This window comes from Periplaneta americana, chromosome 14 (genome assembly GCF_040183065.1).
Source record: "Periplaneta americana isolate PAMFEO1 chromosome 14, P.americana_PAMFEO1_priV1, whole genome shotgun sequence".
NCBI lineage: Eukaryota > Metazoa > Arthropoda > Insecta > Blattodea > Blattidae > Periplaneta > Periplaneta americana.
The window spans coordinates 87313013-87326574 of NC_091130.1; the positions used below are offsets into that span (position 1 = coordinate 87313013).

Consider the following 13562-nt stretch of genomic DNA (forward strand, 5'->3'; position numbering starts at 1 on the left):
TGAACTGAGAGGACAGGGAGTGGACTAAGAGGACATAGAGTGGATTGAGAAAACAGGGAGTGGACTGAGAGGACATAGAGTGGAATAAGAAGACAGGGAGTGGTCTGAGAGGACATAGAGGGGACTGAGAAGACAGGGAGTGGACTGAGAGGACATAGAGTGGAGTGAGTAGACATGGAATGGAGTCAGAGGACATCGAGTGGACTGAGAAGACGGGGAGTGGACTGAGAGGACATAGAGTGGAGTGAGTAGACATGGAATGGAGTCAGAGGACATCGAGTGGACTGAGAAGACGGGGAGTGGACTGAGAGGACATAGAGTGGACTCAGAAGACAGGGAGTGGACTGATAAGACATAGAGTGGACTGAGAAGATAGGGAGTGGACTGAGAGGACATAGAGTGGAATGAGAGGACACGGAGTGAAGTGAGAGGACAGGGAGTTGAATCAGAGGACATAGAGTGGACTGAGAAAACAGGGCGTGGACTAAGAGGACATAGAGTGGACTGAGAAGCCAGGGAGTCTATGTCCTCTCAGTTCACTCCATGTCTTCTTGGTTCACTCTGTGCCCTCTCAGTCCATTCCCTGTTTTCTCAGACCACTCTATGTCCTCTCAGTCCACTCCCTGTCTTCTCAGTCCACACCCTGTCCTCTCAATCCACTCTATGTCTTCACAATCTACTCTATGTCTTCTCAGTCCTCTCTATGTCCTCTCAGTCCTCTCCCTGTGATCTCAGTCCAATCTATGTCCTCTCAGTCCACTCTATGTCCTCTCAGTCCATTCTATGTTTTCCCAGTCCACTCCCTGTCTTCTCAGTCCACCCTATGTCCTGTGAATCCACTCCATGTCCTCTCAGTCCACCCCCGTCTTCTCAGTCCACTCAATGTCCTCTCAGTCTACTCCCTGACCTCTCAGTCCACTCTATGTCCTCTCAATCCACTCCCTGTCTTCTCAGTCCACACCCTGTCCTCTCAGTACACTCTATGTCCTCTCAGTCTACTTATGTTTTCTCAGTCCACTCCCTGTATTCTTCTCAGTCCACTCTATGTCCTCTCAGTCTACTCCCTGTCTTCTCATTCCACTCTATGTGTTTTTTTAGTCCACTCCGTCTTCTCAGTCCACTCTATGTCCTCTCAGTCCGCTCTATGTCCTCTCAGTCTACTCCCTGTCTTCTCAGTTCACTCTATGTCCTCTCAGTCCCCTCCCTGTTTTCTCAGTCCACTCAATGTCCTCTCAGTCCCCTCCCTGTGTTCTCAGTTCACTGTATGTCCTCTCAGTCCACTCTATGTTTTCTCAGTCCACTCCATGTCTTCTCAGTCCACTCTATGTCCTCTCAGTCCACTCCATGTCCTCTCAGTCCACTCCCCGTCTTCTCAGTCCACTCTAAGTCCTCTCAGTCCATTCCCTCTCTTCTCAGTCCACTCAATGTCCTCTCAGTCTACTCCCTGACCTCTCAGTCCACTCTATGTCCTCTCAGTCCACTCTATGTCCTCTCTGTCCACGCCCTGACTTCTCAGTCCACTCTATGTCCTCTGAGTCCACTCCCAGTCTTCTCAGTCCACTCTCTGTCTTCTCAGTCCACTCTGTGTCCTCCCAATCCACTCTATGTCCTCTCAGTCCACTCGCTGTCTTCTCAGTCCACTCTATGCCCTCTTAGTCCACTCCCTGTGTTCTCAGTCCACTCTATGTCCTCTCAGTGCACTCCCTGTCTTCTCATTCCACTCTATGTCCTCTCAGTCCACTCACTGTCTTCTCATTCCACTCTATGTACTCTCAGTCCACTCCATGTCTTCTCAATCCACTCTATGTCCTTTTAGTCCATTCCCTGTCCTCTCACTCCACTCCCTGTATTTTTAGTCCACTCTATGTCCTCTCAGTCCACTCTAAGTCCTCTCAGTTCACTCCCTGTCTTCTCAGTCCACTCTCTGTCCTCTCAGTCCACTCCCTGTCCTCTCAGCCCACTCTATGTCCTCTCAGTCCACTCTATGTCCTCTCAGGCCACTCTATGTCCTCTCTGTCCACTCCCTGTCTTCTCAGTCCACACCCTGTCCTCTCAGTCCACTCTGTGTCCTCTCAGTTTACTCTATGTCTTCTCAGTCCACTCCCTGTCATCTCAGTCCACTCTATGTCCTCTCAGTCCACTCCCTGTCTTCTCAGTCCACTCTATGTTTTTCTTAGTCCACTCCGTCTTCTCAGTCCACTCTATGGCCTCTCAGTCCACTCAATGTCCTCTCAGTCCACTCCCTGTCTTCTCAGTTCACTCTATGTCCTCTCAGTCCTCTCTATGTCCTCTCAGTCCATTCCCTGTCTTCTCAGTCCACTCTATGTCCTCTGAGTCCACTCCGTCTTCTCAGTCCACTCTATGTCCTCTCAGTCCACTCTATGACCCCTTAGACCACTCTATGTCCTCTCACTCCACTCTCCGTCCTCTCAGTCCTCTTAGTCCACTCTATATCCTATCAGTCCCCTCTATGTGCTCTCAGTCCACTCTCTGTCCTGTCAGTCCACTCTCAGTCAACTCTGTCCTCTAAGTTCACTCTATGTCCTCTCAGTCCACTCTATGTCCTCTCAGTCCACTCTCTGTCCTCTCAGTCCACTCTCTGTCCTCTCAGTCCACCCTCTGTCGTCTAAGTCCACTCTATGTGCTCTAAGTCCAGTCAGTCTCCTCTCAGTCTACTCTCTGTCCTCTCTGTCTACTCTGTGTGCTTTAAGTCCATTCTATGTCCTCTCAGTCCACTCTCTGTACTCTCAGTCTACTCTCTGTAATCTAAGTCCACTCTGTGTCCTCTCAGTCCACTCTATGTGCTCTAAGTCCACTCTATGTGCTCTATGTCCACTCTATGTCCTCTCAGTCCACTCTATGTGATCTCACTCCACTCTGTTCTCTATGTCCACTCCATGTCCTCTTAGTCCACTCTATATCCTTTCAGTCCACTGTCTGTTCTCTCAGTCCACTCTTTATGCTCTAAGTCCACTCTCTGTCCTCTCAGTTCACTCTATGTGCTCTAAGTCCACTCTATGTCCTCTCAGTCCACTCTATGTGCTCTCAGTCCACTCTCTGTTCTCTCAGTCCACTCCATGTGCTCTTTGTCCATTCTGTTTCATCTCAGTCCACTCTGTGTTCTGTCAGTCCACTCCATGCCCTCTTAGTCCACTCTATGCCCTGTTAGTCCACTCTCTGTCCTCTCAGTCCACTCTATGTCCGCTTAGTCCACTTTATATCTTCTCAGTCCACTCTATGTGCTCTAAATTCACTCTATGTGCTCTCAGTCCACTCTATGTCCTCTCAGTCAACTCTATGTGCTCTAAGTCCACTCCATGTGCTCTAAGTCCACTCTTTTTCCTCTCAGTCCTCTCTATGTGCTCTAAGTTCGCTCTATGTCCTCTCAGTCCACTCTTTGTCCTCTCAGTCAACTGTATGTGCTCTCAGTCCACTCTGTGTCCTCTCAGTCGACTCTCTCTCATCTCTGTCCTATCTGGTTCTCTCAGTCCACTCACAGTCCAACCAGGCCTCTCTCTGTTCTCCCAGTCCACTGTCTGTACTGATATTCCACTGTCTGAATTCTTAGTCCACTCTATGTCCTCTTAGTCCACTCTATGTCCTCTCGGTCCACTCTATGTGCTCTCAGTCCACTCTCTGTTCTCTCAGTCTCTTCTATGTGCTCTCTGTCCATACTCTGTCATCTGAGTCCACTCTATGTTCTCTCAGTCCACTCAATGTTGTCTCAGGCCACTCCATGTACTCTTAGTCCATTCTATATCCTTTCAGTCCACTCTGTGTCCTCTCAGTCCTCTCAATGTCCTCTTAGTCCACTCTATGTCCTCTCAGTCCTCTCTATGTCCTCTTAGTCCACTCTATGTCCTCTCAGTCCACTCTATGTGCTCTAAATCCACTCTATATGCTCTCAGTCCACTCTATGTCCTCTCAGTCCACTCTATGTGCTCTTAGTCCACTCTATGTGCTCTGAGCCCACTCTCTCTCTCTCCTCTCAGTCCTATCTGGTTCTTCTCAGTCCGCTCACAGTCCCACCAGATCACTCTCTGAATTGTCACTCTACTCTATGTCCTCTCAGTCCACTCTATGTTCTGGCAGTCTACTCTTTCTTCTCCGTCCACTCTCTCTCTCTCATCTTAGTCCAATGTGGTTCCTCTCAGTCCACTCTCTGTCCTCTGATTCCATTTTCTGCCCACTGAGTCCCCTCTCTGAGCTTGGAGTCCTCTCTCTGTCCTCTCAGTCCACTCTATGTGCACTCAGTCCACTCTCTGTCCTCTCAGTCCCATCTGCTTCCTCTCAGTTCACTCACAGTCAAACCAGTACTCTCTCTGTACTCATATTCCCCTGTCTGAATTCTTAGTCCACATTATGTCCTCTCAGTCTACGCTCAGTTCTTTCAGTCCATTCTCTGTCCTCTCAGTCCACTCTATGTGCTCTCAGTGTATTTCCTTTCCTGTCATTGGGGATTATATGATCTGGTTTTGCAACAATTTGCATTTCTGTCATACTCATACATATTTTTTGGAATTGCATTTATTCGGGGTTCGAACCCGGGTAATAATTTGTTTGTTGTACAGTTCTTTGCCGTACGGGTATCTTGAGCTGAAAGCGTAGTGTCATTGCGACTCTGGTGTTCTGTCTGTAAACTACGTCCACGATTTAATACAGTTACAACTTATTACCTTTTCAAAAACATGATGGCAGCTTTTCTCTCATCGCTATCGCTCACAGCCCACAAAATGAAACACCAAAGTCCAAAAACATCCAGAAGAATAAACACCAAGGTACTGGAGGAGTCGGCCTTGGAAATCCAGTCAATCAGGAAAGACATACACAACAACGAGTTAACGGAAGCAATGGAGAAAATTGAAACTCTCATCAGCTCGGCAACATCACAAGCGTCACAGAGAAAAGCCAAACCTTGGTTCGACGCTCAATGCCACTGCCAAAGAAATCGCACTCTGAAAGCACTACACCTGGCAAGAGCAACAATTAGCCCTCAGGACTTAGCTCACTATGCTGAAGCCAGGCGTGATTTCAAATCACTCATAAAGCAGAAGAAAGACGAGTACACGGAAAGAAAAGGGCGGGAGACAGCAGAAGCCGCAAGAACGGATCCTTTCGTCGCGTTAAAGAGGAGGAGCTCAAACCGCTCTCCAAACATTCAAATGGAAACCTGGCGGAACCATTTCCAGACAATCCTAAACCCAAACGGGGCAGAACAAGCCTACATGAAAATAGATCCCGCCCAAGCAGCACCATCCCAACCAATCACAGCACAGGAGTTAACCACTGCAATTGTAAAACTAAAAAAGGACAAAGCAGCCGGTCCGGACGGAATCTTCAACGAATTCATAAAGGACACCAGCACAATATTGATAGACACTTGGGTAGAACTCTACAATAAATGTCTAAAAACCGGAGAAATTCCACACTCATGGAGACACGCCACCCTGAAAATGTTGTACAAAGGGAAAGGCCCGACAACAGACCCGAACTCCTACAGGGGGATAGCACTGGAAAATAACCCCCTTAAGCTGCTCACCAACATCCTAGCTACCAGGCTAACAAAAGTATTGGAACCACAAATCCCTGCGCAACAATTTGGTTTCCGGAAGGGGCGCTCGACCCTCCAAGCAGTGACGGCCCTCCTCGGAGATGTCGAAGAGGCCCTGAGAGTACCGAAGCAGAAGTTCTACGCGGTCTTCGTAGACTACTGCAAAGCATTCGACAGTGTAAACAGGCAGCGGCTAATGGACAAGCTGAACAACATGCAAGGTCTGGACAAACACGTCCTCAACCTGGTCCACAATATATTAGCGCAAAACTTCACTCAAATAAACGATACAGTCCAGAAGTCCAAGGATGTCTGCCAAACTAGAGGGGTACCACAGGGAGACCCTCTAAGCCCGCTCCTTTTCAACGTCATGACAGCGGACGTAATACAGACACAGGCTCCCTCAACAGTGATGTACATGTACGCAGACGACATGGTGCTCGGGTCTACCAACATAAGAGAGCTACAGGTCTCCATGAACAACCTTTCAGCTTGGGCTGACGAAAACGGTCTGCTCATAAACCAGTCGAAAACTGTCCAAATGGTATTCAGAAAGGGAGGAAGAATAGCAAAAAGTGACACAATCTGGATACAAAATCGACCCCTGCAAATTACAAATGCATTTAAATACCTTGGTGTAACGATACAGACGACAGCAAAATCCTTCAGAATCCACACTCAAGAACGAGCAACGGCCGCAGTAATAGCTATCCACGATGCCAAGATACTCCCTATACTGTCATATGGACTGGACATCACATGGACCCGGCTAAACTACAACGACCTCAAGACCATGGAGAACGTCAAAGCAAGGTTCTTAAAAGCAGCACTGGGAATCTCAAAATATGCACCCTCCAGAATGGCGTACGAACTCGCGCGAGAACCCTTCCTGATAGAGGAACTACGAAGCAGACTCATGCTGCCATCTACCGCAGCAGAACTTCGACTACGCATGGTCATGCAAGAGAAGAAGGCGGAAATAGAAAGTGAATTCTATGGAACTGACGCGATGATCAACCGCAACTGGACAGGGCCGAACAACAAGCTACGAAGCGCCATAACAAGGCTAGCAGTTCACGGTTTTCACCACAAACTGTGCAGAAGATCAGAGTACCACGAACCTTCCCCCGAATGCGTGTGCAAACTGTGCAACGAAGCGTGTCCAAAATATCATTTTAGTAAATGTGAGAATAGAACGAAGTCACTGGTGGAATATAGTAAAGAGAAGTAACTCATACCAAACTAAATTGCACGTTTGTGCGCACTTCTTTCTTATTAAGGAGTGTTGTGTTGGCTCCCATGCATACATGCTTAATTTGATTTACGTAGTAGCCTTGCGCGCGTCCGCCATGACAGTTCGCCTTGGCAACAGTTTATTGGATTATACCCTACACAAACTACAGTTGAAATTGTTGCCACACCCTGTCCCCTATTCACCAGATCTTGTACACTCAGAGTTCTTTCTTTTCTCAAAGCTCGAAATTTACTTGATTAGGAAGAATTTTTGTCAAATGAAGAGGTTGTTACAGCAACAGAAGGCTTTTTTGCAGACCTCAAGGAATCTGTGTACTAGCAGGGTATTGCAACACTGTGGACCAAGTGTGGGGCGATTATGTTGAGAAATAAAGATTGTTTCAAAATAATCCTAGTCTAATTTCTCTGTCAGGCTGTGAACTTTTCAAACGACCCTCATAGATGGTTATTAGAATATGAACTTAATCACCACAATAAGATAAGACATGCTTCTACCTTTATTATATATTTTTAGGTTAGGTTTCTGAGACTGTGTTCTTATTTGCTTGTCGTATTCAGTTTCTTGTTGCTCGCTGTCTTCTGGTGTGAAATACTCCAACATGTACTCAATCGTTTCACGTATGTCAGCTGTTAGAGATCCATCAGGCTTGCGAAGTGTTGTCATTGTTGTCTTGTTGCTTCTTTTTCCAGTTGCTAATTTGTATACTTCGTTCCATGGGTTAGCTGATGAAGTCATATTGCAGAATTCCTTCCAGGAATTTAACTTTTCCTTTTTGATTGTTGCTTCATACATTGTTTTCCCCTCGATATATTGTATTTTACGTTTTTCCCTCAATTCTTCATTGTTTCTTGTTCTTTGGTACCTCCGTCTTAATGCGTTCATTTTCTTTCTCAATAAGGTGAGGTCATCTGTCCACCAAGGGACGGATTTAGTTCCTGATGTCTTTCTTGAGCCCAGCTTAATCCTAAATGACCGGTTGCAAGCTGCTTTCAAAGCCTCGTGAAATATTTCAATGCAACTTTCAATGTCAGTTTCTTTAGCTACATGAGATGATAGTATGCTGTCAAGTTCTTCTGCCTGTTGTTCCCAGTTTGGGTGATTAAATTTTATCGCCGTCCATCGAAGCAGATTTTCATGAAATTTCTTGTAGTTGTGTTCTTTGACTATATACTTCACTCCTTGGTGATTACAATCTATAACATGGTAGTTGTTTTTCTTCAGACCTATGGAATATTTGATGATCCTATGGTCGGAGCAGCTTTCTTCACTATTAATTTCCCACTCACAAACTTCTCTTAGCAATTGGTTGTTGGCTATTGTTAAATCAACATTGCTGGATCCTCTTCTAGTCCAAAAGGTAGTCATTTCACTCTCTTCATTGACAACGTGCATCTGATTTCCCATGAGAAATTCTTCAAGAATTCTGCCTCTTGTGTTTGTCAGTGTGTCGTGCCAGGATGTGGATCTACAATTGCTATCCATGGGTATTAGGACTCTCCTTCCTTTAGCGTGATGTAGTATTGACTTCATTTTCTCCAAGCTCGAATCCAATTCATTGTTTATATCTAAATACATACTTGCGATAAGAACCCTTAAGTTTCCTGCTATTACATCTAGGACAACAGTATCTTCGTCCAACAATTGTTTTATTAATAGGACGTCAATTTTATCAGTAGTCACTACTATAGCTGCACGGCTTCTTCCTTCGCCCGAGGTAAATATTTTGAACATTTTTGTAATACCAGCTATTTTATTTTTAATTGTGTACGGCTCTTGTATAAATATAATATCTGTATTATTTTCTTGGATTTTCATTAGGTTGTCAGTTGCAACTCTGGAGTGCTGTAAGTTGATTTGAATACATCTGATTTCTGCTTCTGGTTTTAAGTTCCTATTGCATTGCAATGTGGTGCTGTTGTGCATGGATGGAGGCGCCATTTTAGTTCGCTTCATTATGAGATTCTTTAGTTGAGCCATGATTTAGTAGTTTATATTTAGCACATATCTACCCAGGACTGCTTGCAAGCTAGGGCAGTTCTTATCCAGAGAAGAGTGTTTCTCGCAGCTCTTTTCGGTACGGCAGTACTTATTATATGTAGCACAGTTTACACATTTGTATTCATTCCTGGAAGCAGTGCATTCTTTCAAGGTGTGATCTTTCGAGCAAAGTGGACATGTTTGTGTACCCTTGCAATCCCCTTGTCTATGATTGAACCTGGAACATTTGAAACACCTAGTAGCCACTAAGTAGTCCCGCGCGTTACAGATCTGCCATCCTAATTTGATTTTGGTCTTCAAAAGTTCTCTCCTAGCTTGCGAGCTTACTTCTATAATCATCTTCTGCTCTATAATCAGCAGTCTCCTTCAGGCCGGTGGAGAGGAAGGACGTATTTTTTGCAGCGGAGAAAAGGTTAGAACAATGGGCTGTGAGTTGGAGTTGTACCGGGCAAGGATAGGCGGCTGGGCGGCCAGGTCAAGGATGCAGCGGAGCGTGAAAGGGTCAGCTTTGGCAGGTCTGGCTGAGTGTCTCTTCTTTCACATAGTGATTGCGATATTACTAATTATTGGTGGTATCGAACTGAATCCAGGACCTGCAAGCGACAACGATGCTACCAACATCAAATGTGGAAGCTGCAGAAATAATCTACGAGTAGGCGTGCTGTGCAACCAGTGCGAGAAGTGGTTCCATCTGACTTGTCAGAAGATCAAGAGGGACCAGATAGTAGAAGAAACGTGGCTGTGCAAGGACTGCGGGAACGAGGCAGGCAACAGGGAGCTCATCGGTCTTCGGAACGAGGTGAAGAAGCTACGGGAGAAGCTAGAGACGGCGGAGCAACGGATCAAGTTTCTGGAGGAAGAAAATAAGTTGTTGCGACGGGAAAAGGAAAATGGCGAAGAGAGGGAGGAGAAGAAGAAGCATGGTGCAGCAAGTGTTATCATCGGAGACTCCATCATTCGACACGTAGGGAATCTACAACCGGAGCTGGCGACGGAGTGTTACCCTGGGATTAGAGTGAAAGAAATGAAAAGCGTGATCGAGAATCAGGAACGAGGGGACCCGAAAAACATCGTCCTTCACGTAGGAACAAACGATTTGCGAAGAGGTGTTGATTATATCATGGCAGATGTATATGACTTGGTGATGGAAACGAAGAAGAAATATCCGGCAGCTGGGATTGTCATCAGTGGAATCGTCAGACGGAGGGATGTGAACTGGAGAAAAGTGGGTCGTGTGAATAAAGCTTTCGAGTGGGTAGCGGAGTGTCTTGGTGCGCGTTTCGTCGATCCAAATTCCTGGATAGACGACAGATGCTTCGGAAGAGACGGAATCCACCTAAATCGGAGGGGAGCTGCAGACATGGGATCCCTCTTCACGCGGGTAGTTACTACAACATGGCGGGGCGGGATCGAGGATCCAACAGCGGGCAGCGGCACCGAAGGACCATCAGTGGACGGCGGGGGCGTGGGACTACCAGCGGTCAGCGGGGGTGAGAGAGTACCTGCGGGCGGAGGGGTCGAGGGACTACCAGCGGGCGGTGCGGTCGAAGACCTATCCGCGGGTGGCGTAGACCTGCAGTGACGGCGAGGTGCCACGGGGATTCAGAATGTTCAAGTAAGGACAGGCCTACTAAGACTACTGCAGGTTAATTGCCGAAGTATTAGAAATAAACTTATTCCGTTTTGGAACTTGGTCGATGTTTATAATCCAGATGTAATAATTGGGACGGAATCATGGCTTAGGGAAGACATAAATGACTCGGAAATTTTTAGGTCGGATTATAGAGTCTTCAGAAAGGATAGAAGTGAAAAGGGAGGGGGAGTGTTCGTTTGTACTAAGATAGAAATAAGTAGCAATCTTCTGTGGATACATGAGGAAGTTGAAATATTGAATGTTCAGATAAGAAATGGGCGGGAAACCTTAGATGTAATAGCATGTTACAGACCACCCAGTGAATTAAACAATTTAACTTTGCACAAACTAAAAGAATATCTTAATACAGTATCAGAAGACCGTAACGTAGTAATTGCTGGGGATCTAAACCTCCCGAAAATTAACTGGAACGGGATTTCAGGTACAAATTCAGATGCACAGACCCTTGTTAATGAATTGATCTGGCGTAAAGATTTCACGCAGGTAGTAAATGGTCCGACGCGTGACAATGCCCTCTTAGATGTTTACCTACTAAGACCTGTCTCTCTCTTTGTCAACTCTGAAAGTCTTCATAAAATAAGTGATCACAATAGCGTCTTATTAGAAATCTTCTGGGAAAACACAGTAAATCCGAGGTCAAGTCCACTGTCTGTCTGGAATTTTAACAAAACCAATGTTCATGAATTACAAACGTTTCTACGACAAAAGCATGATGACTTTCTAAGGACTGAAGGAAATATGTAAAATGTGTGGCATAAATTTAAGAGTATAATTTTCGAGGCATTAGTAAAATGTGTACCTTCTAAAATAATTAAGAAAAATCCGGACCCAGAATATTACACTAATTATATTCGCTACTTAAAGAAAAAGACAAGGCGCGCATTTAGCAAACGTAAACGAAGCCATGAGCATTGGGAAAAATATGTCGAATTAATTAAGAAACTTGAGTGTGAAAAAAGGTTAGCTCAGGAAAATTTTCTAAAAACTATTTTAAAAGAAGATGAAAGTAACAATTGGAGACAGTTTTATAATTATGTACGCAGGAGAAAAGGAAAAAACGAAGGAGTAGTGCTTTTACGAAATCAGAATGGAGAAAGTATAACTGATGACAAAGAAAAGGCCGACTTATTAAATTCCTATTTCATTTCGGTTTTCAATAATAATAATAATAATAATAATAATAATAATAATAATAATAATAATAATAATAATAATAATAATAATCCCGCTGATAGGAGTGGTTGTGTCACAGACCATGAATGTGAACCAAATTCGACTTTCAAAATAACTTCCAAAGGGGTTAGAGAGAGAATAACGAAATTAAAAAATCGGAAGTCTCGAGGACCAGATAGTATTGCTACAGAGATTCTTAAATTAGGTTCCGAGGCCATAATTCCATACTTAATGCGTATATTTCATGTTTCCATAAACAGTGCAGCTATTCCATGTGACTGGAAATCAGCTATAGTGGTACCCATACATAAAGGTGGAAATAAATTAGATGTCGGAAACTACAGACCGATTAGCCTTACATCTGTCGTATGTAAAGTCATGGAGCATTTGATATCGGATTATATTCGTCATGTTCTAAATGCGAAAGACTGGTTTTACAACCGCCAGCATGGTTTTAGGGAAGGCTTCTCATGTGATAGTCAAATTACGTCGCTGGTTCAGGATCTAGCTGAAGAGGTAGATAGAGGCGGAAGAATCGATGCAGTTGTGATTGATTTTTCGAAAGCATTTGATTTGGTGCCACATGACATATTAATAGATAAGTTAAGTAGGCTAGGAATAGATAAAAGAGTGGTGCTATGGATCCAAGAATTCTTAAAAGGTAGAACCCAGATAGTTAGAGTAGGTCATGAAATATCGGAAATTGGAAATATAAGTTCAGGGGTGCCACAGGGCAGCGTTCTGGGTCCATTACTCTTTATAATATACGTAAATGACCTATGCCAGAATATTACATCAAATATGAGGCTATTTGCAGACGACTGCATTATCTATAGAAAGATTAGAAATAAAATTTATAACTGGGCGTTAAAGCATAGGATGAAAATAAATGGTTCTAAAAGTAAATCTATAACATTTTGTAAAACCCGAGAGGAAACTAGTCTTAATTACGAATTCAGTGGTGTTGTAATTCCGCAAGAACAATATTGTAAATACCTAGGAGTGTATTTAAACTCCAACCTTTCTTGGGGAGAGCATGTTGATAATGTTACGGGTAAAGCATAGAGGGCACTTCACTTTATTATGAGAATCTTGAGAAAGGCTAGCCCCAAATCGAGGGAAATAGCATATCTAACGTTAGTGCGACCGTTAATGGAATACGGAACTACGTGTTGGGATCCCTATAGAATATACCAGATAAATTCCTTAGAAAGAATCCAGTATAGGGCAGCGAAATTTGTTAAAGGTAAAAGAGAAGATGGAAACGATACGATAAAAGAACTTAAATGGGAAACTTTGGAAAACAGACGTAGGAAAACTAGAATAACATCATTGTATAGAGCACATCTAGGTCAGAAAGCATGGGTAGACATAACGGCTCGGTTAGAAAAGCCAACGTACTATGGTAGGAACGATCATGATTTTAAAATCAAATGTAGGAAACAGAAAACGGATGTAGGTAAATTCTCATTTTTAAATAGAACTATAAATGATTGGAATGACCTACCTGCAGCGGTCTTTGAGGGCTGTCCTTCCTTAAGGAGATTCAAGAATAATTTTAAAAGTTGTATGTAAAGTGAAAATTAAAATTAAGGTGACATTCAACATTTAATTTTTTAAGGTGACATGTATTTATCTAGGCTGACGAGTTTATTTCCTTGGTTTGAATTGTAAATTATTTAAAACTAGCGTGTAAGAGGGCCTTAGACTAGAAATGTTTAGTTTAAATGTAGTTCTGTTTATAAGTATGCATAAGGATGTAATTATTTGACTTATTTGAACTGTTGTATCAGTGAAGCGAGGTGAGTCAGTGAAGTTATGGTTTTACAGTGCAGTGAACAGTTCCGATCAGTGATAATTTATAGCGTCAATGAAATGTGTTCTATAGTGTCAGTGAAATGTGTTACAGAGTGTCAGTGAAATGTGTGCTA

At 44.0% G+C, this 13562-nt stretch overlaps 1 protein-coding gene across 1 annotated transcript in view; it reads left to right on the forward strand.

Moving 5' to 3' along the window:
- Window positions 1-13562, forward strand: part of LOC138713014 (pecanex-like protein 1) — a 127945-nt gene that overhangs the window by 55933 nt on the left and 58450 nt on the right. Inside the window, exons 10-12 of the mRNA XM_069844697.1 lie at window positions 4763-6697; window positions 8156-8290; window positions 9162-9885. Coding sequence (XP_069700798.1) covers window positions 4763-6697; window positions 8156-8290; window positions 9162-9885 — 2794 coding nt within the window. The remainder of the gene's footprint in view (window positions 1-4762; window positions 6698-8155; window positions 8291-9161; window positions 9886-13562) is intronic.